We start from the raw sequence: 23,642 nt of genomic DNA, 5'->3' as shown, positions 1-23,642 counted from the left end.
GCTTTTCCTGTGTCACCTGAGGCCAGTCCTTGGGCCTCAGTTTTCTTAGGAGCAAAACAGAGATAAAAATACCTTTGCTAGCAAGTATATAGGTTTACCATGAGGTCAAAATGGGATATGAAAGTGCTCTCTACCTGTGTGAAGTATCATTACCATCTGAGCATTTAGAAGGAATTAGGAGGCTGAAAGACCCCCAGACGCTAGCATCTGAGGTTCCTGAAATTGCTTTTTAAGCGTAAGTGGCTGAGGCTAACTTGTGTAATTTTCATTGCTCCTATTTCTCCCTTCACTGTTGTGGACCATGAACTGTGGATGATGGCCTGCAGCACTGAACTTGATGGATGTGATTCCTGACCTCATGGAGCTCGCAGTCTAAGAAGTAGTATGGAGTCAAGTCCAAAAACTCTTGGGAGGATCCCACCCTAGAAGCCAAAGGCCTGCTAGGATGTGTTATTGGAACAACAAAATGTCTACAACATACCATGATGTCATAATTTGGACAAAGGCTTATTCTTTCTGGTTTGGGGGCAACATGAAATGAGCGGAAAGTAAGGTAGGGTGTGTTACAGGACTGTGAATGTGAGCCCGTGTTACATTGGACTCCTCGGTGTCTGCTGAGCCCTGGTGTGATGCCTCCCACGGCCAAAAGCAGAAGTTTTGCATGAGAAAAGTGCTCTCCTGGTTTCTAGATGTAGCTGAATTCTCCAGCTCCACTCCCACTGTCCTGTGACCTCCAGCAAAACAAAAACAGGTAGGTGGTAACTGTGCTGTGAATTAATGACGTCTATATCACTGGATCATAAAATCGATATCATTTTAATAACACTGAAATATCAGATGCCCCGTGAAGAAAGCAGATTTTTATAATTTAAATTGTTAGTATCAATATAATCCAAGAAATCAAAGACCAAGTCATTAACCAGTCTTTCCAGTGAGACGGATCACCTCTGAAATTCATCCTGGGGAATCTGCTGAGACCGGGGCTTGATGAAAACACAAAAACGTACTAACCAATGGTGGGGCTGGAGGACACGATACACGGGTGCACTTTTCATTAAAACATGCAGGGAAAAACCCTTTTGCCATATCTTTTGTGCTGGCTGATAAGCTTAATTCGAACGCTTACTCGCCTTTTGTACAATTCTTAGCACCATGGAAAGGAAGTGCTTTTCCTTCTTCCTTAAAAAAAGTTCCAGTCCAAACCATCAGCCGCTGTATGTTGTCTTAATTACTACTTTGCACTGCACTGGGCTATGACTCTGATTTCTGGCACATGCTGTCATACACAAACTTCCTAAAATAAAATGCTCCAGGATATCCCAGGAACTCTTAGAAGGCTTTAAAAAGGGACTCGCACACCGAAAGAATATCTTTGATGAAGACAGTTCAGGCAAGCAGAATGATTATTGCCAAAGAAGTACGTGATTCTTTGAGATCTTGAAGTGGGTCGGAAGAATCCTTGCCACCTAACTTATCATGGTTTGGGGGAGTTTGACAAGAATCCAGTTTTGATAAAGACAATCGTTTTTTCCTCCCCAAGTGACTATACATTTAAATAGCTAAAACATCTGTTCAGTAACATAGTAAAACATGTACACTCGGAACGCCTGAGAGAAGAGCCTGCCAAACAATCGGTTGAGAGGGGCAGCACCCTCTTGCTGGGGGGAGAGCACCAAGATAAAGCAACCACTGTTTGTTTTGTCTGGTCAGGGGGAAAGCCAAGGCGACCAATAATTTTGGGTTTCTTTTATTTCATTTGTGAAGAAGTATTTGAGAAAGGGTGGCGAGAGGACATATCCTGACGGGCTTTTTTTTAACCTGTCCATTAGTAGAAGAACATGAGAACCTTGGATGTCAACGCCTAACAGACTCTTGAGACCAGCCACCAAACCACAAAAAGCGACTTTCTTCTTGCCTGGCCCTTACATCTCTCCCAATGGATGCAGAGACAGGGAGCAGCGTGGAGAGTGGGAAGACGACCAACAGAGGCACTCGAATCGCCTTGGCCGTGTTCGTTGGTGGCACCCTGGTGCTGGGCACGGTCCTCTTTCTAGGTAAGTGGAACTGGGCTGGTGCAGTGGCTTCCTTGTGCTGTATTCTGGCAAACCTGGTCGGGATGCAGGTGGAGGGCTGTTTGCTTGTGTTAGTAGGTGGTGCATACTTAGTTTCTATTAAATATGCAAATGAAAGGAAGCTTTTTCTTTAGGAGGGTAAATAAATAAAAACTCCCAAGTACCAAATGCATAGTCCAGAATGTGAAGTGGGTATAAAGTGGATTCGGGTGGCTAGAGGATTTGGTTGCATCGGGCAAACATTTTTTGTGCATTGCATTCAACAAAACGAGTGTTTATGAATTCATAGTCAGATACTTTGATTTATTTTGTGAGGAAAGACTTTACATTGTGATCAAACCACGTTGGAATTTCTTTCCATTTGATTTTTGTCAGTGTTTGCCTGAATGAATCATGAAATTTAACTCACAAAGTACAAATCAGTCTTTAAAAATGCACCATTAATGATATTCTTCAATTCCTTTCTAACCCAGTGACTCTGGTGGAATAAAAAAATTAACTCTGCCTTTCTCTTAGATTTAAAAACTAGTATGAAGGAAATAGAGGTTTTCCTCCTAAGATTTGGAAGGTATTGTGATTCACTGATTTTAATGACTTTTGGTGAGGATGATGTACCCAGAGAGTGATGTTAAAAGCGTATTCTTATGAGACAGAACAAAATAGAAAGGGGAGAGGAATGTTCTAAAATTTTAGGCATTTTGAATCTTTGACTCTTCGCCTTTGTATTTGTTTCATACGGCTCAAGTATGAAACAGTATTTCATTGGCTTGAAAGTTATGTAGGACCAAGCCCTATATTTAGGAGAGTCTAGGTGCAGTGTGAAATGTAGCGAGCCTGGGAACGTACCTTGGCACATGCAGGATGCAGGAGGCCATGTTTATCTTGGCAGGGGAAAACCAGTAATTAAACTTTAAAAGAGTTAGGGTTGTGTGGTTGAAAACTCTGCTAAAACGAGCAAACCATCTTTCCTTGTTTTCTGTGGCTGAAGATTTAGGAAATTAGATGGGTTTATTGCTTTCTGGTACAGCTGAACCTCCTACTCCTGCAACTGAAATTGAGGCTCTCGAAAACTCGTGTGAGATTTCTTGGCATTTGCGGTTGAGGCAAGTGTCCTATCCTGAAATTCAAAACTGGAGGAAAGATGATATGGGCATGTCAAGGGAGTATGTACTATGTGGGAAGTGACTACAAAGTTAGACTATTTGTGTTTTGCAAACATTCCCAAACTTAAAAATCCAAATGATTATTGTTTAGGTAAAAATATGTGCTCTTTTTAATGACGTTACTACTGCTTGAAGCTTTTTTGAAATTCCTCTCATGATTACGTTCTGAGGCTGTAGCATATTATCAGAATGTTCTTTTTTTTTTTTTTTTGGGGGGCCACACTGATCTTAGTTCCCTGACCAAGGATCAAACCCAGGCCCTCTGCTGTGAAAGTGTGGAGTCCTAACCACTAGGCCACTGGGGAATTCCAAATCTTTGTTCCTTGAGAGAAGATGATTCTTTGGGATCAGCTCTGAAGTTTTAAGAGCACAGTAAAATTCATCAAGCCAAGCGATGCTATTATGGGTAAGGAGGCCTGCCTAAAATAGAAAAAATAACTTTCCAATGTGCCCAATAACATGGCTCTCTCTCACTTAGAATCTTTAGAGAAGCTGTAATGGTGTCAGAGAGTAAGGGTGTGGCCTCCCTCAGCCTTCGCTACTCAGTGCCGTCTGTGGACCGGCAGCGTTATAGCATCATTTGGGAGCCTGAACTCCACCCCAGACCTACTGATTCAGAATCTGCATTTTCACAAGATCCCCAGGTGATTCATTTGCAAATTAAAGTTTGAGAAGTATTGCTTCAGGTGACCATGTCCTTTCGGATGAATACATTCAGAGACATTTGCTTTTAAATAAATGCACACTCTCAAGTGAAAACATAAATGATATTTTTGTCAAATGTCTCTGCACTATTTCTGACTCCCTTCCTTCCCTCCTCCCCTTTTCACTGCCTAGTTCCACAGGCTCTGCCACCCACCTCCACCCTGCACCTAGCAAAGTCCTTGTCTGAAAATCTCCTGGGACCTGCCAGACAATGCTCTTTATGACAGTATTTTGGTTAAGGTCGTCTTCTCTTCAAGGCACTTCCGGGTAAACTTTGTGGTATATTTTTCTGCCTATAGAAGTTCAGTCACATGTCTGCAATTTCCGGCCTTCCTCCTTCCCTCTTATTTGTATTTTAGGCTCTGGGGTAATCTCTTTTTTAAAACCTTAGTCTTTATACAATAAGAGTGATAGCCACTGGCCTTGGGGTGGTTTCAGAGAACTTAGAGCCCTAGGATTTAAGGCCTTATATGCCTATACCCAGTTTATTTGATTGTATTTCATTTATTTCTTTTAGATTTATTTTTTATTCAGGTAACATTGGTTTATGACATTATATAAGTTTGATGTGTACAATTTTTTCAGCTTTCCGGGCCGTGTGCTGTCTCTGTTGTGGCTACCCGACTATGCTGTAGCACAAAAGCCACCATAAACAATATGTACACAAATGGGCATGGCTGTATTCCAGTACAACTTGATTTCTGGACATTGAAATTTAAATTTCGGATCATTTTCACATGCCACGAAATATTCTTCTTATGATTTTTTCCAACCATTAAAAAATGTAAAAAGCATTCTTAGCTCACAGACCATTCAGAAAGAGGCCGTGGATGATGTCACTGCATTCTGAAGTCATTTCTGCTGCTTATAGACTAATCTAAAATGAGAAACCAAAGCGCTCTTTAAGTTTTTTAAAAAGCCCCTAACCAGCAAAAAGTAACATTTTCATTTTTTATATTAGAAATAATTTTTTGTTGTCTCTGTTTTATTCACTTAAACCTTCACATTGTCTGGGCTTGTTGACCCCTCTTAATTTACAGGGTCTTAAGATAACCCCCCCATGGAAATGATGCTCTTCCTTCAGAGACTGGGTTTGTCTGCGTCCTAATTAATTTAACCTAAACTTTTCTTTTACTCATCATCAGGTAAGGATATTTGATTTTAGTTTTGCTTCCTTAGAGGTTTTCGGTCAATAATTATTTTCCATGAAAGAAATAACTCCTTAAAACTTTAAAAAATGAGATATAATTTACATGTAACATTATTATATTGGTTTCAGGTGTACAGCGTAATGATTCAATACTTGTATATATTGAGAAATGATCACCATGATAGGTCTAGTTAACATCTATCACCTCACAGTTACGTATTTTTTTCTTGTGATGAGAACTTCTAAGATCTACTCTCTTATCAACTTTGGAATATACAATGGAGTATTACTAACCATAGTCACCAGGCTGTATGTTACATCCCCATGGCCTATTTATTTTATAACTGGAAGTTTGTATCTTGAAAGGAATGTCTTTAACTATTTTATTATCTTTTTTTCTAAAATAAAACAAGGCTAGTGTCAAGAAGGTATTGTCCACAATCATAAAATATTATTATTTACAATAAAGTTTGTTCTTCCACTGTAAAAGAAGACACATGCTCCTTAAAGAACATTTGGTAACCATATAGAAGTAGACTGAAGGGAAAATTTACTCCATGGTTCTACCACCAAGGCATACTGAAATATTCCATACTAATCTTTATGTTCCACATATATTATTTTACATTTTTTTTGCTTGCTAAAGAAATCAAAAATATAACTTTACGACAAGATACTTCTTTTCTTAAAAATAGGCCTGAGAGGGCTTCCCTGGTGGCGCAGTGGTTGAGAGTCCGCCTGCCGATGCAGGGGACACGGGTTCGTGCCCCGGTCCGGGAAGATCCCACGTGCCGCGGAGCGGCTGGGCCCGTGAGCCATGGCTGCTGAGGCTGCGCGTCCGGAGCCTGTGCTCCGCAACGGGAGAGGCCACAGCAGTGAGAGGCCCGCGTACCGCAAAACAAACAAACAAAAAACAACAAAAAAATAGGCCTGAGATGTTTGTTCCATAGACAGCTTTCTTGAATCTCTAATGTAACACAGGTAAAAAGACTGTTTGGAGGATGAATGTCACATTTACCAAATGATTCCTTATTTCTGCTCACAGAGTACAGCAATAATGAATTCTCCACAATTTCCTTGGCTACCACAAATATTTTCAAAGTCTAAACTCACATCTGCTAATGCCCAGGTGCTACCTGAAGTTTACAAATAGGGCACCGTTCTATACTTCTGCAGAAATCCATTTAGATGAAGTTACCGGGCAGATGGGGGAAATTAAGCCATTGGTGAAAAGCTACTTCTGTCTTACAGGGTTTTTGTTTGGTTTTGTTTTGGTGGAAGTAGTTGGAAGCTTGGTCCACCAAGCTGCATCTGTCTGGTAGATGCATCTGTCTGGCTGGGCCTGATGGGAGGAGGGTGTGTGGGGTACAGGGCAGGCAGATAATGACTCTGTTGATAGATGACTGAGTTATATAGGATATATTTTTACTCTTCCCCCTTTGATGGGCGGTGTCTGTATGGGTGGTTTAGATAAGACGCAGAACTTTAAATGCCACCTATGCTAGCTTTTTCCTTCCACTCTGGATTTGGTCCAATGACACAGTCTATAAGTTTCAATTTTCCCATCACTAAAATGAGAATGTAGTTGTAAACAAAAAGTGAAATTATGAGACTTAAACCACGGATAATCAGAGATAGAAGAGACTTTAGAGATCATTTAACCCAGAGGTTCTCAAACTTGAGCCTGCATCAGAATCACCTGGAGGCCTTGTTAAACCGCAGATGGCTGGGCCCCGCCCAAAGAGTTTCTGAGTCTGAAGGTCTGGGTGGGGCTCGGTCATTTGCATTTCTAATTAGCTCCCAGGTGATGTTGCTGTGCTGCCCTCGCCCTGGGGCCCCCACTCTAAGAAGCACTGGTCTGCTTGTGCCCACTTGTCTTGTGTTCAAGAGAACCAAGTTTGAGAGCAGCCAAGAGTCTCACCAAGGTTACTTAGCTAGTGACCAGAGTCTGGTTCTGTGACACTGAGCCAGGTGGAGTTTTGAATTCCGTGTCAACACAGGGAAGGATGAACTGACAGCAAATGTCTCGCATACGTGCCTGACGGTGGGTTACTTGGTGGTGGTCTGCTGCAAGCCAGTCATTTCTTTATTTTGGTCTGTTTTTTCAGTGAGTCAAGGTTTCTTAAGCCTCCAAGCTAAGCCGGAGTACTGCCTGAAGCCAGAGTGCATCGAAGCTGGTAAGTCAGTTTTCCATCCTGTGTCAAGTTATGATTATGGTACCTTGGTGAGTGGAAGAGAAAACAGGCGGTATTTTTAGTATTTTGTTTGCTTGAGGTTTACCAGGTATGAAACGCAATTCTGATGAAATTTTAAGTTTTCTTTCAAGACTTGGTGTGAAGTTGTGGAATGTAGGTTTCCTGTTTTCTTTTTCCTTGCAATGAAACAGCTGTGCAGTATTCCAAGTCATTATAAAGGAAATCAGGAAGGAGTGTGGGAGGCTGAATGGCCTCTCTTAAGACCTGGAGACCTTGACCTTCGTATCCCCTTAGCTGGATACAGATTCCCATTTATCTCAAGTAGTCTTTCTGTATCTTCTGGTCAGTGGGTCTGGCCTGTCTGCGTCTAAGCGGGGACCCTCTGTAAACCGATACTTCCACTGTCACCTGGAATCCCTTTGGGTCCTTCTATTTCACGTTACAAGTCAAATTTTTCTTGAGGTGACAGACTGTGTATCAGTGGGTACCGCAAAGTGAAGACGAGCGGTTAAAGTTGCCTCAGTTTTGCAACATCTATCAGTTTTGCCCTCCATAAACCAGTGTTAGGGCCTAGAGTTGCAGGACCTGGATCCCAGCCCCACTCCCATTTTTAAGTGGCCAGGGACACTAGTGTGTGTTTTCCAAGGGGAAAGTGATGGGATAAGTTAAGCACATGGTCCTTTCACTTTCCTCTTGGCCTTAAGAGAAGAGATTAATGAATTATTGCACCAAATATTTATTGCCCTCCAGGCACTGAGTTAGGTTCTAGGAATATAGCAGTGAGGCCGAATGACCCGGTAAGGGAAGAAAGACAACAAACACCCAAGGCAATTAATGGACAAGAAAAATATCAGCTGATCATACATGTTATGCAGAAAATTTAAAAAAATAGAATAATGTGGTGGCTAAGTGACAGGATGGCTAGATTGCAAAGTCTGAGGAAATGACACTGAAGGGGCCCTCTGAATAATGAGAAGGGAGTGCTGTGTGAAGATGGAGGTGGGGGGAACAGCTGGGGCAAAGGTCCCGTAGAGGAAAGAGCTTGGGGCACTTGAGGAATGGGAAGAGCCTCTGGGTAAGGGGCAGGATGCAGGTGATCAGGGTCAGTGGGGAACCCAGGTGCCAGCAAGTTTGAGGTTTTCCTAAGTGTGCTCCAGAGGGATTTCAGAGAGACACAAGATCTTATTAGCCTTCAGAAAGATCTCTCTGTGGAGAGCTCGACTCTGGGGAGTCTTTTGGGGTGGAGGAGAGACTGTAGAGGGCAAGAATGGAAGAAGGTCGCTCAGGCAGGTGGTTATTTCGGCAAGCCAGGTGAGAAGTGATGCTGTCTTGAATTCAAGACATGGGAAGGGAGACAAGAGGGTTTAGGAGATAAAGACCTTGCTAAAGGATTGGATGTGGGCTGCAAGAAAATTCAGAGAATCAAAGTGATACTTCGATTTTTGGCGGTGGTTGGGTGGTGGCATTTATTGAGATGGAAAAGACTTAGGTGAAAGGGCTTTTAAACTCTGAGGCCTTATACAAAGGTACTAGGTTAGACAGTTGTGTTATTAGAGTTCTTTCTTCTAAATTTATTTTTTTATTGAAGTATAGTTGAATTACAATGTTGTGTTAATTACTGCTGTACAGCAAAGTGACTCAGTTATACATATATACATTATTTTTCCTATTCTTTTGTATTATGGTTTATCACAGAATATTGAATATAGTTCTCTGTGCTATACAGTAGGACCTTGCTGTCCATCCATTCCATATGTACCAGTTTGCACCTGCTAATCCCAAACTTGCATTCCTACCCTCTCCCACCCTCCTACCCATTGGCAACCACCAGTCTATTCTATTAGAGTTCTTTTTTAAAAAAATATTTATTTATTTACTGGGCTGTGCTGGGTCTTTAGTTGCAGCACGTGGGCTCCTTAGTTGCAGCATGCATGTGGGATCTAGTTCCCTGACCAGGGATCGAACCTGGGCCCCCTGCATTGGGAGTGCAGAATCTTAACCACTGTGCCACCAGGGAAGTCCCTTGTCCCATTCTTAAGTGATCAACATATATATATATATGTTTTAAACCGGGCAGTATGTTAAATGACTTACATGTGCCATCTCATAAAAATCTTCATAAGAACCCCATGAAGTTGGTGCTATCACCCGGCCCAATTGCACATGAGGAAATGTAGGCTTCTAGGTGCTAAATAACTTGCTCTGGGTCACATCCTGAGTTAGCAGCAGGGCTGGGCTTCAAGTTCATGTGTGGCTCCTCTCCATCTGTGCCTGTGTGCCAGAGGCCATGCCAGGAAACTCTCTTGGACCCTGGTCCTGTCTTGCTCTTTTTTCATAACATTAGACCTACTAGAGTCTAGGGACTAGACAACTGTTTCAGCTTTTTGATCTCGTCCCAGAAAGGATGAGAAAGATGTGGGAATTCCCAGGTCCTTTCCTGCTCCCAGTGGAGCAGCTGACCTAGGGATTTCTCCAGTGGAGCAAGGGTGACCTGGAGTCAGGTGGGGCACCAGGTGGGACTATCAGAGGACAGGTTTTAGACTTCACGTCATCACCTTGTGCTTCGTCTGTGGAACAGTTTTTGCAGATGTGTGAAATTAAAAATTTTGAACTCAAATTGAAACCCTAAGTCAACTTTCCGTACGGAGGGCCACTTATTTCATGAGTTTTGTCACTTTATTACGAATCATAATAATGCAAAAGTAAAGCTTGAAGGATGACATTGATTATGTCGTCTCCTGCCAGCTAGTGTTTTCCCTTGCTGCCCTCTTTTTAGTTTTCACCTTGGCGACTGGCTTTCTAATATTCAAAAAGATACTTCCGCTGTTTCTGGAGCAAAAGGCTCACCAGGGCTACAGTCCTGTAACGTGGGCGCCGCTGTGCGGTGCGTGGGCGCCACGTGTGTGCTGCGTGGGCGCCGCTGTGCGGTGCGTGGCCTCCCCGTGCGTGCTGCGTGGGGCCGCTGTGCGGTGCGTGGGCGCCGCGTGCGTGCTGCGTGGGTGCCGCTGTGCGCTGCGTGGGCGCCGCTGTGCGCTGCGTGCTGGCAGGATGAAGTTTGGGAGAGCGAAGTTCTGGACTTTTTGCGAGCAGGTGCCAGTCTTTTCCGAGATGGTTTCTCTTCCTGACTTTCCTTTTCTATTTCCATCTATCCTAATCCCTCTTTCAGAATAAGAGGTGGAGGAAGAATACAAAGAAACGAGGAAACAAGGAAAGGGCGTGCTAATGATAGTGGATCAGGCCAGAGAGGTTGATGAGTGTGAGGCATGATCTAGCTGGCCAAGTACAGGCCATGTGATCTGGGCTAAATACATAAACCATCCTAAGCTCAGTTTCACCATCTGTAAAATGGGAATAAGAATTTTTATTTATCATACTGGTTGTGAGACTAGAAGAAAATAATGTTGGTGGTAGTACTAGTAATCCAGGTCCACAGTGCCATATCCTTTACCCTGTACCTAGAGAGCGTTGTAATGCTCAGTTGGCAAGAGTGGACCCGAGCTCTGTTCCTGTGACGGCAAAACTGGATCTTAACTCATGTGAGGCTGTTTTAGACTTTGTTCATCCTACTTAAGAGAATATGCATTTATTCCCTATAGAATTATTAATGTGCTTGCTGCAGGAGTGCTGCTCCAGACATTGCTGGAGGTATTATATAATCTGTGGTTTAGGCGTTGCATTACTTTTCTAGAATCTATGAGCTCTGAAACATCTGGCCTCAAGAGCTTCGAGTAAGTGTTTGTGGAATTGTAATAGCAAATTTGTATGTATGGTTGCCAGATTTAGCTACGTGCATTCATTCAGGATGCTCAGTTAAATTTGAATTGCAGATATACAACAACTTTGTTTTTGCTATGAGTATGTCCCGTGCAATATTTGGTAGTACTTACGCTATAAGAGTAGTCATTTATCTGAAATGCAAATTTCACTAGGCATTGTGTATTTTATCTGGCAGCTGTATTTATTTGGCGATGTGCCTGACACTGTTCTAAGCACTTTACACATATTTTCTCATTTAATTCTCATGAAAATCCTATGTGGTGCTATTATTATCCCATTTTATACAGATGAGGAAACTAAGATACAGAGAGGCTAAGTAACCTGCCTAAGGTTACATAGTTATTGCATGGGGTTGTTGGCATTCAAAACCAGGTGGTCTGGCTCCAGAGTCTGTGATGAGGCTATACTGCCTGAAAAGGGCTTAGCATAGTTCCTGGCACAGAGGAAATGCTCAATATCAGTGATTTTATTGTTACCCCCTCCCCCCCCAACCCTGATTAAACTTAAAAAGTCAGGGTGGTATAAGGAGTGGTGTCTTCACTTCTACTAGATAAACACTAGCTGGAGATTGAATAACAATTTACCTTATATGCAATGACTTGAGGGAATACATAGCTTGGCCTTTCACAGATTTCCTTCATTATCATATTTCTTTTATTAAAACAAGACTCTCTGGTTTTTCTCCATGGAGCTGAGTAGGGGGAGAGGAGTTTTGGTGTCTTGACAGCTATGGTCCCTTGCAATTTGAAGTCACAGTTCCCTTGTAGAAAGCTGTGAATTGTGAGTGCTGAATTGAGAGGCTGAAGCTGGAGTTTTTCCACGTAGTGGGCTCAGTTCCAAATTCAGTGTGAGTGATGTATTCCCCCACTTTATACCAGGGCTGAGGTCAGAGCTGATCTTGCAGTTTAGGTTCCTGCAAGAATACTGAGGAGATGGGATACATTTGAGGGTTGGGGGCAGGGGGAGGCTTGGGAAGGTGGCCAGAAAACAACGTGCTTATGTGAATAAAAATGTGTGTGAGGGTTCCTCTGTGTGACTCTGAGTATTGTGTGGGACTGAAACTTGTATGATCCGTGTTCCTGAGGTGTCCTATAGCAGATTCATTCTGTGGCTACACAACCAGAATAACCACAAATATAAACTAAAATGAAGATTTTATGTGTCCTAGCAAATTTGCATATTAAATATTAATGATAAAATAGTAACAGTAAGTAAAATTGTAATTGGAGACAACCTCATTAATTCTGAAAGATGAAAATATTAAGTAAATTTAAAATTTATCAACCTTAGATTCTAAACCAATTTTTTTCTTTTTGGATGTGGAAGGATTGAGCGTGATGGGGATTTTGAAGTTCTATAGAGATTAAGTTGTTTGTATATTATTAACTTCATCAAAGACAAAAAGCTGTTTGAAATTTTCATAGAAAGTCTAGGCTAGAGAAATATGTAGCCTTACTTTTAAACCTGGAGGAACCACACACATAACCAAACTGTAATAGGCGCATCTAAATTTACACAGATTATATTTTTTCGGCAAGTCATTCAAGTTTAGCTGAAAACTCTTTGAGTTTTCATTACTTCAAACATAAATGTATTCTGGCATTAATTAATTATGAAAATCACCCAGGCTGTCGTCTTTCCCAGGTCATTAAAATATTGGCTGCCTTTTTAAAAAAAAAAATCATTTGGTGCATATCTTTATGCTAGAGTGGTAGCCAGCAGTTGGAAGGGAGTTGGAGTTCAGTATTAGGAATTTTGGGACTTTCTCGTTTTGTAACGAAAGACTTTTTTAAAGCTCATGGATACATATTTAAGTATGAACGAACTTCCTACCGATTGACTATCTTCCATATATAATCGATTGTGGCCTTAAGAAAGAGGAAAAGATGGCAGATCAATCTATCGTGTCTTTCTGTTAACTCATACAAATACCCAGTTCTGCCCCTAGACCTGGGCAAGAGGGGCCCCTGCCCTGGGCCCCTCAATTAGAATGTTACACTTTGCTCTGCTCTGGCCATGCCTCTCCCCTCCTTAACCCAGAATTCCCTGCAAGATGGCACCAAGCCTCCTTTTAGGGCCTGTTTGGGTCTCTTCCGGGGCTTCATTCCTCTGAGAGCTGCCCTGAATGTCAAGGGGCTCAAGGATCCATACCTGGCTCTCCAGGTCTTTATAAAGGTGTATTGTAAACAGATATTGTCAACATTTAGGTATTACATGTGGGCTTCTGTTTCAGTTAGCCTTTGTTGTGGAATAGACCACCCCAAACCTTAAAGGCCTGAAACAAGAGTGACTTAATATTTCTTATGATGCCTTGGGTTTGGTGGGGTTCCTCTGCTGGGACTGCCTAGGCTCATTCATACAGCTGCATTCAGTCGGAGGGTCGCCTGGCCTGGAAGGTCCATGATAGTTTCAGTCACACATCTGGCGGTTGGTGGTGGCTGGGTTCTTCTTCGCGTGGCCTTACCTCCTCCAGGAGATTCTTCAAAGGGCAGTCTCAGGGCTCCAAAGGGATTTAACGTGGAAGGTGAAAGGCCTCTTAAGGCCTAGTTTTGAAACTCATGAAAAGTTACTCTGCCACTTTCTGTTGGTCAAAGCAAGTCACAAGGCCAGCCCAGATCCATGGCAGGGGAAATAGATCCTGGTGGCAAGAGTGGCAAAGTCACCTTGCAGAAGGATGAAAGGAATGGAAGGAAATGTCACGCACGTCCTGGCAAACAATTTACCTTATACTCCATTTATATTCCTGTTCCAGGTCCCACAGATGTTAGGGGTGCTCCTGCAAAAGCCGGTAACTATAATATGACTCAACTTTTACCCACTTGCTCTGGATGTAATAGTTTAATATAGTGAAGTTGATTCAGGGCTTCATTTGAGGGGAAATGTAAAAGCCAAGGCTTGGGAACTGGTTGATATGAAATCATTGTTTAATTTGGAAGAGACCAGTACACAATGTTCAGTGCTTGTCATTAATCCTATGATTTTCTTTTTAAATAGCTGCTTCCATCTTGAGTAAAGTAAATCTGTCTGTGGACCCCTGTGATAATTTCTTCCGGTTTGCTTGTGATGGCTGGATAAACAGTAATCCAATTCCTGAAGATATGCCAAGCTATGGGATTTATCCTTGGCTGAGACGTAATGTCGACCTCAAGTTGAAGGGTAAGTTTCTACTGGGGTTTGGTGATGTGCTTTACAGAGAGCAGTATTTGACAAGAAAAACATAGTTTTGGATTTGAGGCATGACTGCTCACTCTTTAACTATACTAAATTCACTTCCAGGATTTTTTAAAGTGGAAGATTGAAAGGAAAGTTGTGGAATTTTAATCTTTCAGATCTCAGTGCAAGCCTAGTGTAGTTCATTATGTTCACATTGGATAATAGTAAGTTCTGCTGCTGAAGGATAAATAGCATTTGATTGAGGTTGGGAGCAAAGGAATACTTAATGAAAATCATGTTATATTGGTATACTTATTCATCTGTTACGTTCAGAGCAAACTTCATCACTTGCTCACTGTGTCCTGGATTTTCATGGTTTACAAAATGTACTTAACACTTCATCGTCTTTTGACATCACTTTTGGGAACTCTGGATGACCTTGTGTTTGTCATGTTGTTCCTGTTAACTTCTAAGTTGGCTCTGGGGAGACTGTCCTTTCCCCATGGCCTCTCAAGCAATGACAAGCTCACACACACATACTCACATATGCGTGCATGCACACATACTCTTCAAAAGTTGGAAATATCTTTAAAAAAAGCTAGAGGATCTTCTGCTCACAATTGGTCTAATTTTTATGCTGAGTTGTTGGAGAAAACCACTTCAGAACGCAAGTAGAGAGATTTCAAGGCCAGGTAAGGTGAGTGTTTTGTGAAGGCAAAAATAGCATATATCTTTTTGGCTTTCTTATAACTGAGCTATGCCATATAACTTGCATTCAGTAACACACCTAAAAGAATTTCTGAAAATTTTTGAGAATCATCATTTTTCTATCTTCTCCATATCCTTTTCCTGAAGATTTTAAGAATTAAGTTCATTAATTTTAATGAAAATTAAATACGTATCAACTTATATGTATGTTACAACATCTGAAACCATTGGCAAAATAATTAGATACCTATTGTCACTGTAAGGAAAAAGGTGCTTAAATTTCACAACTAGATATAAATCATATGGACTTACATTTTCTACTAGAAGGCTGAAACTTAATCTTCATAAGTTATAAATGAGAATTTGCAAGAATGTCAGAGTTTTCCCATAACCCAACAGGTGAGATTCCTGTTCTGTGGAACTGTAAATAGGACCTTGAAGAATGAATTTACTGAGCCTTATTTTCCTGCAGGATATTAACTCGTGTCGGTCCTTTACCTACCATTCTTGCCTGTTTCCTGTTTCCCTTCTCTGGCTTCTTGTCTTCCTAGACAGAGAGATGTGTGCATGTGTGCACATGTACACACACACAATTGGAGAAATATCACTGAAGGATAAAAAAAGTCAATATTTCCAGATAGATGATCCTTTTATATTAGTTATAGCCCAAAGATTTCTGTCTTCAGGGCATGAAGCAGTTATAATAATTTAAAGAATTTCTGGGAATGTCTTATTGTAAAAACTAAAATCAGTATCGGTGGGCTTTGTTTGAGGAGGACATGGTATATGGGCTAAAATTCACAGAAGTAAGAGTAAATTGTTCAGAGCAGCACAAGTTTTTTTTTTTCTACTTTGAAAAATGAAAAAAATTTATTTCCAAGCTCAGTCGTGAAAGTAAAAAGGAGCACAATTAATATGCAAAGAGTAAAAAGAAAGTCACACATAAATCCACCCCTAGAAATAACTGCTAATAAAGCAATTGGGTATATAGCTTTCCAGGTGTTTTTCTCCATGTGTGGGTACATATGCATAATCTCATATGCACAGCCATATATTTAAAAAAATAAAAGATAGCTGATATTACGCACGCTGCTGTGTCACCTGCTGTAACACATAATGTATTCCTCATAGACATGGATTATGTCAGTAGATATCTTTCCTTATTATAAATAACACTATAATAATACCTAAGTTTACACATCTTTATGGCCTTATCTAAATGTATCCTTAGGATAAATTCCCAGATATGAAATTGTTGTGTTGAAAGAGTATTCACCGTTTCATTTTTGTTGCATATATCAGAATCACCCTTTAGAAAGTTATTTTTAGGTATTCATATATTTTCTTGCTGTTTTAAATGGTTACTTTTCGCAATCACCCATTTTTTTTGTGTGGTATAAAGTAGGGGTCAGCAAACTGTGGCCTGTGGGCCAAATCCAGCCCACTGCCTGTTTTTGTAAGTAAAGTTTTTTTGAAAGACAGCCACATCCATTCATTTATGCATTATCAATGGCTGCTTTTGCACCACAAAGGCAGAGTTGAGTAGTTGCATATAGAGACCATATGACCCATAAAGCCCATATAACCTGCAAAGCCTAAAATATTTACTCTCTGACCTTAATGGAAAAAGTTTGCCAACTCCTGATGCCTGTTGTAAAGCTTTGATATATCTATATTGGATCTAGGTAGAACTATTTTATTAATTGATAGCTATTTGGTGGGTTTTTGGGATTTTTTGATAGGACATCATAAAATTAAGAAATAATTGTAATTTTTGTCTGTCCCTTTCCTTTTACTATATTGACTAGATTCTCAGAATAATGTTGAATTATAGCAATCGTAATGGGTATAATTTTCTTTTTTTTGAAATAAATTTATTTTATTTATTTATTTTTGGCTGCATTGGGTCTTCATTGCTGTGTGCAGGCTTTCTCTAGTTGCAGTGAGCGCGGGGGCTACTCTTTGTTTCGGTGCACGGGCTTCTGATTTCAGTGACTTCTCCTGTTGCGGAGCATGGGCTCTAGGCGCGCAGGCTTCGGTAGCTGTGGCACGTGGGCTCAGTAGTTGTGGCTCGCGGGCTCTAGAGCGCAGGCTCGGTAGTTGTGGCACACGGGCTTAGCTGCTCCACAGCATGTGGGATCTTCCCGGACCAGGGCTCGAACCCATGTCCCCTGCATTGGCAGGCAGACTCTTAACCACTGTGCCACCAGAGAAGCCGGGTATAATTTTCTTATTCCTAACTTGGGTGGTAATGCCTCTAGCATTCCCCCCAATATATTTTTTCTTTTTTTCTAACCTTTTCTATTGTGTTCTGTTATTCCTAGTTTGCAAAAAGGTATTGCTCAGGAAAAATCTCTTCACTGTTTATCAAGAGAGTCACATGGAGTATCTCTTTTAACTTCTCTAGATTTTCTCATGCTAAATTAACCTTATAATCTTGAAATAAATCCTGCTTATGAATGGTTTATTATTTTAAGACATTGCTTAAGAATTGATTAAGGTAGTATTTTGTTATATTTGTGTCTGTATTTATGATTCATATTGGTCCATGGATTTTTGTGTGCTAGGTTTGTTAAATTCTGTTATCAAGATTGTGCTGGCCTTGTGAAACAAAATGGGAGGCTCCCCATATATTTCTACGCTCTGGGAAAGACACAGACAAATAAATCTCAAGTTATTTTGTGACAAGCACCGTAAAGGATGAATTTAAAAATCAGTCATAGGGCTCTTGCTACAAGTGCCAAGAAGGAGAGCAAATGGTGGAGTAGGGTCTCTTTTTAAATTAGTATCATCTTGTTCCAGATGTATGTGCTTGAAATATAAAATATGTTTTCTTTAAACTTTTAAATTTTGAGGTAATTCAGACTTAAAAGTTGAAGGAATAGCACAAAAAGCTCCCATATACCCTTTACCCAGATTTCCTGATTGTTATTGTTTTGCTGTACTGTATTGGCTTTATCATACTATTCATTCTCTCCATCTATAAATGTATAGGTTAGAAATATGTAAATGTGTAGATGATACTGATACACAGATTTATAGATACATATCTTTCTGAACTCTGCAAATATGTTGCAGATAATTAGGAATTCTTAAAGTGTATAAATAGAGCTTTTCAAATATCAGAGGTGCTAACAATGTTATTTTTTAAACACCAGACATTTATTTATTTATTTAGCATGCAAGTTGTTTATTTTGAGAAGTGATCCCAGGAAATAGAGGTGGGGGACTGGGAAGAGTGAAAGATGGAAGGGAGGAAAAGTGAGTCCAAGAATTAAACACTAGTCTTTAAATTCTATCTGTATGTCTTTATTCTATATCTATCTATGTATCTGTGTTTCTCTCAGTCTGTCTACTTATCTGTCTAACCATCCAGGTGATGCAAGCTCATTGTAGATCAGCTATAAATGACTAACAAGGAGAAACATACTTCAGATCCCAATACCTGGTGATAACTTTTTAAATGCAAATATACATATAAAATTATATATATATCTCAAAAGGGATCATGTATTCTATTTTTATAATCTGTCATTTTTACTTGACACGTTAACATGTTTTCAGGTCAATAAAAATAGATCTGTACCATCATTTGCCATGACTACTTTGTGTGGATATAGTACAGTTTGTTTCATCAATTCATGTGTTGCCATTTAGGTGGTTTCCAAACTTTTTCCTCATTGTAAGCCACTCAGAGCCTGAGTTTTGATGCCACAGGGTTGGATTTGAATCCTGGTTCCCTTTCATTTCTCCTCTGTGTCACTTTTGGTCAATTACTTAGCTTACCTAGCTCAGCTTTTTTACCTTTCAAATGGAGATGAGAATACCCATTTCATAGGATTTGTGAGGACTAAAGGACATGACCTATATAAATTACCCAGTCTAGTTCCTGGCATGTAGCAGGCCCTCAATTAATATTTGTCCTTTGCTCCTACATTTTGTCTCAAAGATAGTTCTAAGGCTCATGAAGTAGTGTCTGTCAAATGCTTTACATTTTATTCTGGTCTTATCCTCTGTAAATATCATGTGCTTTCAAAAATATTGAATGCGGTCTAGATATTTCTCCTCACCCTTGATAAAAAAGAGAGAACATCCCAAAATAAAACGCAATACGAGCAATCAAAAGAATACCATTTTCTTATGGCTGATAGAGAACACACAGAAATGGCTGTCCAATTTGTGAAATAAAATGGATTTGACAGACCTGGCTGATGAAAAATTGCCCTCTATTGAAGTCAGCAACCTGGCTTCATGAATGTTTTCTTTAAATGGCATATAAGGCTCAGATTTCTACTTGGCAAATAAAATTATTTCTTGTTCTCTCCAAGAATTAGAATCTGTTTTTTTTTAAAAAAGGCTGAATGTAGTCATGTGTTTGAATGTCTTAAAATTTCCCTCCTACAAAACCTCCCAAATTTGTTTTCATGTGGCCATGAGGATGACACAGCATGCACTGCTTATGAATGAACAGATGAAAATTTTGCAAATGAGCATTTACGAAACATGAGGCAATGAGTGAGATAGAACACTTGTGTCAAACAGAAGACAGATGACTCAGGGTAGGGCCAGCTCATCCCTATTAGGGAATAGCGATCTTTGCCAATAGTTCATAAAGAAATGCAGTATATTATTATATTTAAGCACAGACAGCACCAGCAGAACAATAAGATGAAGTAGGGTCTATGCATTAATGGGCAGAGAAAGATGATCGTGATTCATAGATTGGTTATTTATTTGTAAATACCTGCTGGCTGAGATTGAAATGATTCTCATAATTAAATAACCCCCCTGTAATCTTGTTTTCCCTATTAGTGATCCTTAGCCAAATCGTCTTTTACAGATATTAAAAAGCTGAAAACTTCAGTTCGGCTCCTGTAAAGTCATTTGATAATTAGAAAGTTCAGATCGTTGAAGACATAGCGAATTGTGTCATTTTCCTCATACAGTGAACATGGTATAATGATGTACCAGATTGAGCCTTGACATCATTAAGCTCTTTGAAACAAATGACGTCAGACTAGAAAAAACAAAACAGGGATGTGGTGAGGAGGTGCTAAGGAGCAGCCAGCCACCGTGGTGTGCTTTTTATTCCTGGTGAAAACTCAGCCCCTTTAAGTCTCACTGAATCTGCTATATGGACTGAGTGCGCCCACTCAGAGCAGACTCCTGTTTTTCTGACCACGTGGCCGTACAGGAAGCAGCAAATTGCCAGTTTGTACATGCGCCGTTATCGGTCCCGTGTGCACAGAGGGGTGCTGGGTAAAGATTTGGGCCTGTATCGCAGGCTTCTAGAATGTGAAATGAAATGATCTTACCTGAAGGGTTTTGTTGTTGTTGGTCCCATTTTTCCTAATTGCATACCCCATTTGAGCATGGGTAGGATGGGAGTGTGGGTGCGTGAAATGTGAGGAAGGGGAAAGAAGTCCAATTTAAAAAAGTTTAGTCATTTCCTGTTGGGAGACACTCACTTCAAATACAGAAATGAATTTCTTCCTGAAGTCTCTGTGAAAAATGTGCATTTAGCTTTAGGACAAGACCTCTTTCTAAATAGCTTAAGGAAGTAAAGAGGCCATGAGAACGGCCACCATGTGTAAAAGCTTGTGTTCTGGTAGTTCCGACACGCAACATTTTAGGTTTTCTTCTTGTGTATCCATTTTTACCCCCAGTGCATGTCCTTGTCTTACCTTTTGACTCCTACCTGTTCCAATCTTTTTGTTTTATGATCCGATCTTTTCCCCTGTGTCTTTAATGTAGCTTTTAAAACTTCTGTAGTGGTTAATACTAGACATAAGTTGGGTACACTTGACAAGAACCAGATCTTTTCATTACATTCATTCTGAGTTGTATGCTCTTTAATTTGGGGGAAATGTGCCCGCTTCAAGTAGATTGAAATACACAGCATTTTGATTGTATTAGTCTGTGAACACAGGACTATTTTCTGAGCTTTTACTTTTTTCCTGGCCCCAGTTGCTTTTAGTCACAAGTAACAGAAACATCAACTCAGACTGACCTAAACAATAAAGAAGATTTGTTGGCTCGTGTAACCAAAATATCTAGTAATCATGTGGACTTCAGGTAAGGGTTGATCTAGCAGCTGAACCATCCCATTAAGGATCACATTTCTTTCTTTGTCTCTACTCTGACATCCACTGTCTCATGCTTTCTAAGTCCGCTTGGTCATAAGATCGTTGCCAAGAGCAATCAGAATTTAGACTTCCTCATTCACATCCAGCAAGAGGTATTGTGTTAAGCATAGGAGGATGCAGAAGTTAATGAGGCTCCCAAGACTACCATGTGGAAATTAAAAATCAGCACATCACAAAATATTTCAATAGGTACTGTAATCAAGACTCTAGAGGGAATTCCCTGGCAGTCCAGTGGTTAGGACTTGGCACTGGGTTCGATCCCTGGTCTGGGAACTAAGATCCCACAAGCCACGAGGTGCAGCCAAAATAAATAAATAAATAAAAGACTCTAGAGCTACACTGTTCAATACTGTAGCCACTAGCCACATGTGGCTTTCAAGCACTTGAAATATGGCTAGCTGGAATTGAGATGTGCTGTAAGTGTAAAATACACACCAAATTTCAGAGACTTCATTTAGAAAACATGTAACATATCTCACTAGTAAATTGATGATTTATTTCATTAATTACCTATGGAAATGATGATATTTTTAAGGTACATTGGGTTAAATAAAATATATTATTAAACATAATCTCACCTGTTTTATTTTAGTTACTCAAATATAGCTACAAGGAAATTAACAATTATGTATTTGGCTCAGATAATATTTCTGTCAGACAATGCTGCTCTAGAGGCCTGAATAGGCCATTAGAAAGGTGAGCTATCTGTGAATAAATTCAAATTTATTTCACTGATAGAGAAGGATCAGAGAACACCTTTATTTAATAATTTTTTTTTTTTTTTCGGTACGCGGGCCTCTCACTGTTGTGGCCTCTCCCGTTGCGGAGCACAGGCTCCGGACGCGCAGGCCCAGCAGCCATGGCTCACGGGCCCAGCCGCTCCGCAGCACGTGGAATCTTCCCGGACCGGGGCACGAACCCGTGTCCCCTGCACCGGCAGGCGGACTCTCAACCACTGCGCCACCAGGGAAGCCCTATTTAATAATTTTTTAAGAAATTTATTTATTTTTGGCTGTGTTGGGTCTTCGTTGGTGCGCGCGGGCTTTCTCTAGTTGCGGTGAGCGGGGGCTACTCTTCACTGCGGCGCGCAGGCTTCTCGTTGGGGTGGCTTCAGTAGTTGTGGTGCGCGGGCTCTAGAGCGCAGGCTCAGTAGTTGTGGCACACGGGCTCAGTTGCTCCGCAGCATGTGGGATCTTCCTGGACCAGGGCTCGAACCCGTGTCCCCTGCATTGGGAGGCGGATTATTAACTGCTGCGCTACCAGGGAAGCCTGAAAACACCTTTATTAAAAATAGTTCTCTACTCCCATCTCCAGTCCCCCTCTATCCTGTTACCTTATTAGTGTCCTCTGTGGTACTTATAACCATCTGAAATTATCTCATTTGTATACTTGCTTACTTGTTTTTCTCATTATGCTTGCTCGCCTCCCTTCCCCCTTCCCCCCGTGGTAAATTTTCTGAGAGCCACAGTCTTGTCCATTTTGGGCTTCACTGTAACCCAGCACCCAGCATAGTGCCTGGCATATAGTAATTGCTCAGAAAATACTTTTTGAAGAAAAAGATCGTGCCCTCTGTATGTGGCTGGCTGGGGTGGGGTAACTTTGTCTCCTCCTCTTTCTCCCCCCTTCTGAGCCTGGGGCCCTGCGTGCTGTCCCAGAAGAGCCGTGAGTTGCAACCAGAGCTTGACCCTGATGGGAGAGGAAGGGTATCATCAGTTCTTCATTTGTGTTCTAGGTTTCAGGAAGGCAGGACAGGGGAGTGGACAGTGCAGCAGGCTAGAGCCTTTCTTGGGTCTCCAAGACTCCCTGGCGGTGTGATCTTGTGTAAGTTACAACAAGGAAAATAAGAACTCACAGGATGGCGGCCAAGTTTGGGCTCTGAAAAGAAACTGGGACTCTGCCACTTATTGCCTATATGATCATAGGCAAACCACTTCCTTCTGAGTCTCAGTTTCTTTTTTTTTTTTTTGGTGGTATGTGGGCCTCTCACTGCCGTGGCCTCTCCCGCTTGCGGAGCACAGGCTCCGGACGCGCAGGCCCAGTGGCCATGGCTCACGGGCCCAGCCGCTCCGTGGCATGTGGGATCCTCCCAGACCGGGGCATGAACCCGTGTCCCCTGCATCGGCAGGCGGACTCTCAACGACTGCGCCACCAGGGAAGCCCTGAGTCTCAGTTTCTTATCTGGCAATACTGTTGGATTAATTCAGTGAGATGCAGCGAAAGTCTTCTAACAGGGTTTGATAAGTGGCATCTGTTATTACTGCTAATTTCATGAGGATTAAATGAACATTTTAAAAGCACTTGGCCCATAGTAGATCCTTAAGAAATGCTAGTTTCCTAATCAAATAAAAAATAGAACTTTAATAGATAAGAAAATTTAACAGTATTATTAAAGTAAAATATTGTGATCTAGTTTTTCCCAAAAGTCTCATCATTCCTGTAAACGAGGCAGCTGGTCCTGAAAGAAGCAAACCTAGGGGTGAAAACAATAGGTTAGGATATTTGTGTATTCCAAACTTTTATTGCCAGATCTTGGTCATGACCTGAAACCCTGGAAGGTCTTGCTAATCTAACTT

At 41.0% G+C, this 23,642-nt stretch overlaps 1 protein-coding gene across 1 annotated transcript in view; it reads left to right on the top strand.

The window, feature by feature from the left end:
* Positions 1-1,936: 1,936 nt before the first annotated feature.
* The window catches only part of PHEX (phosphate regulating endopeptidase X-linked), a 188,569-nt gene continuing 166,863 nt past the window's right edge, over positions 1,937-23,642 (top strand). Inside the window, exons 1-3 of the mRNA XM_024739450.1 lie at positions 1,937-2,054; positions 7,199-7,267; positions 14,057-14,218. Of these exons, the coding sequence (XP_024595218.1) occupies positions 1,937-2,054; positions 7,199-7,267; positions 14,057-14,218 (349 nt within the window). The remainder of the gene's footprint in view (positions 2,055-7,198; positions 7,268-14,056; positions 14,219-23,642) is intronic.

This window comes from Neophocaena asiaeorientalis, unplaced genomic scaffold, assembly GCF_003031525.2.
Source record: "Neophocaena asiaeorientalis asiaeorientalis breed wild unplaced genomic scaffold, Neophocaena_asiaeorientalis_V1.1 scaffold194, whole genome shotgun sequence".
Classification (NCBI taxonomy): domain Eukaryota; kingdom Metazoa; phylum Chordata; class Mammalia; order Artiodactyla; family Phocoenidae; genus Neophocaena; species Neophocaena asiaeorientalis.
Note: the sequence above shows the minus strand (reverse complement) of the source record. Positions and strands in the feature narration are given on the sequence as shown.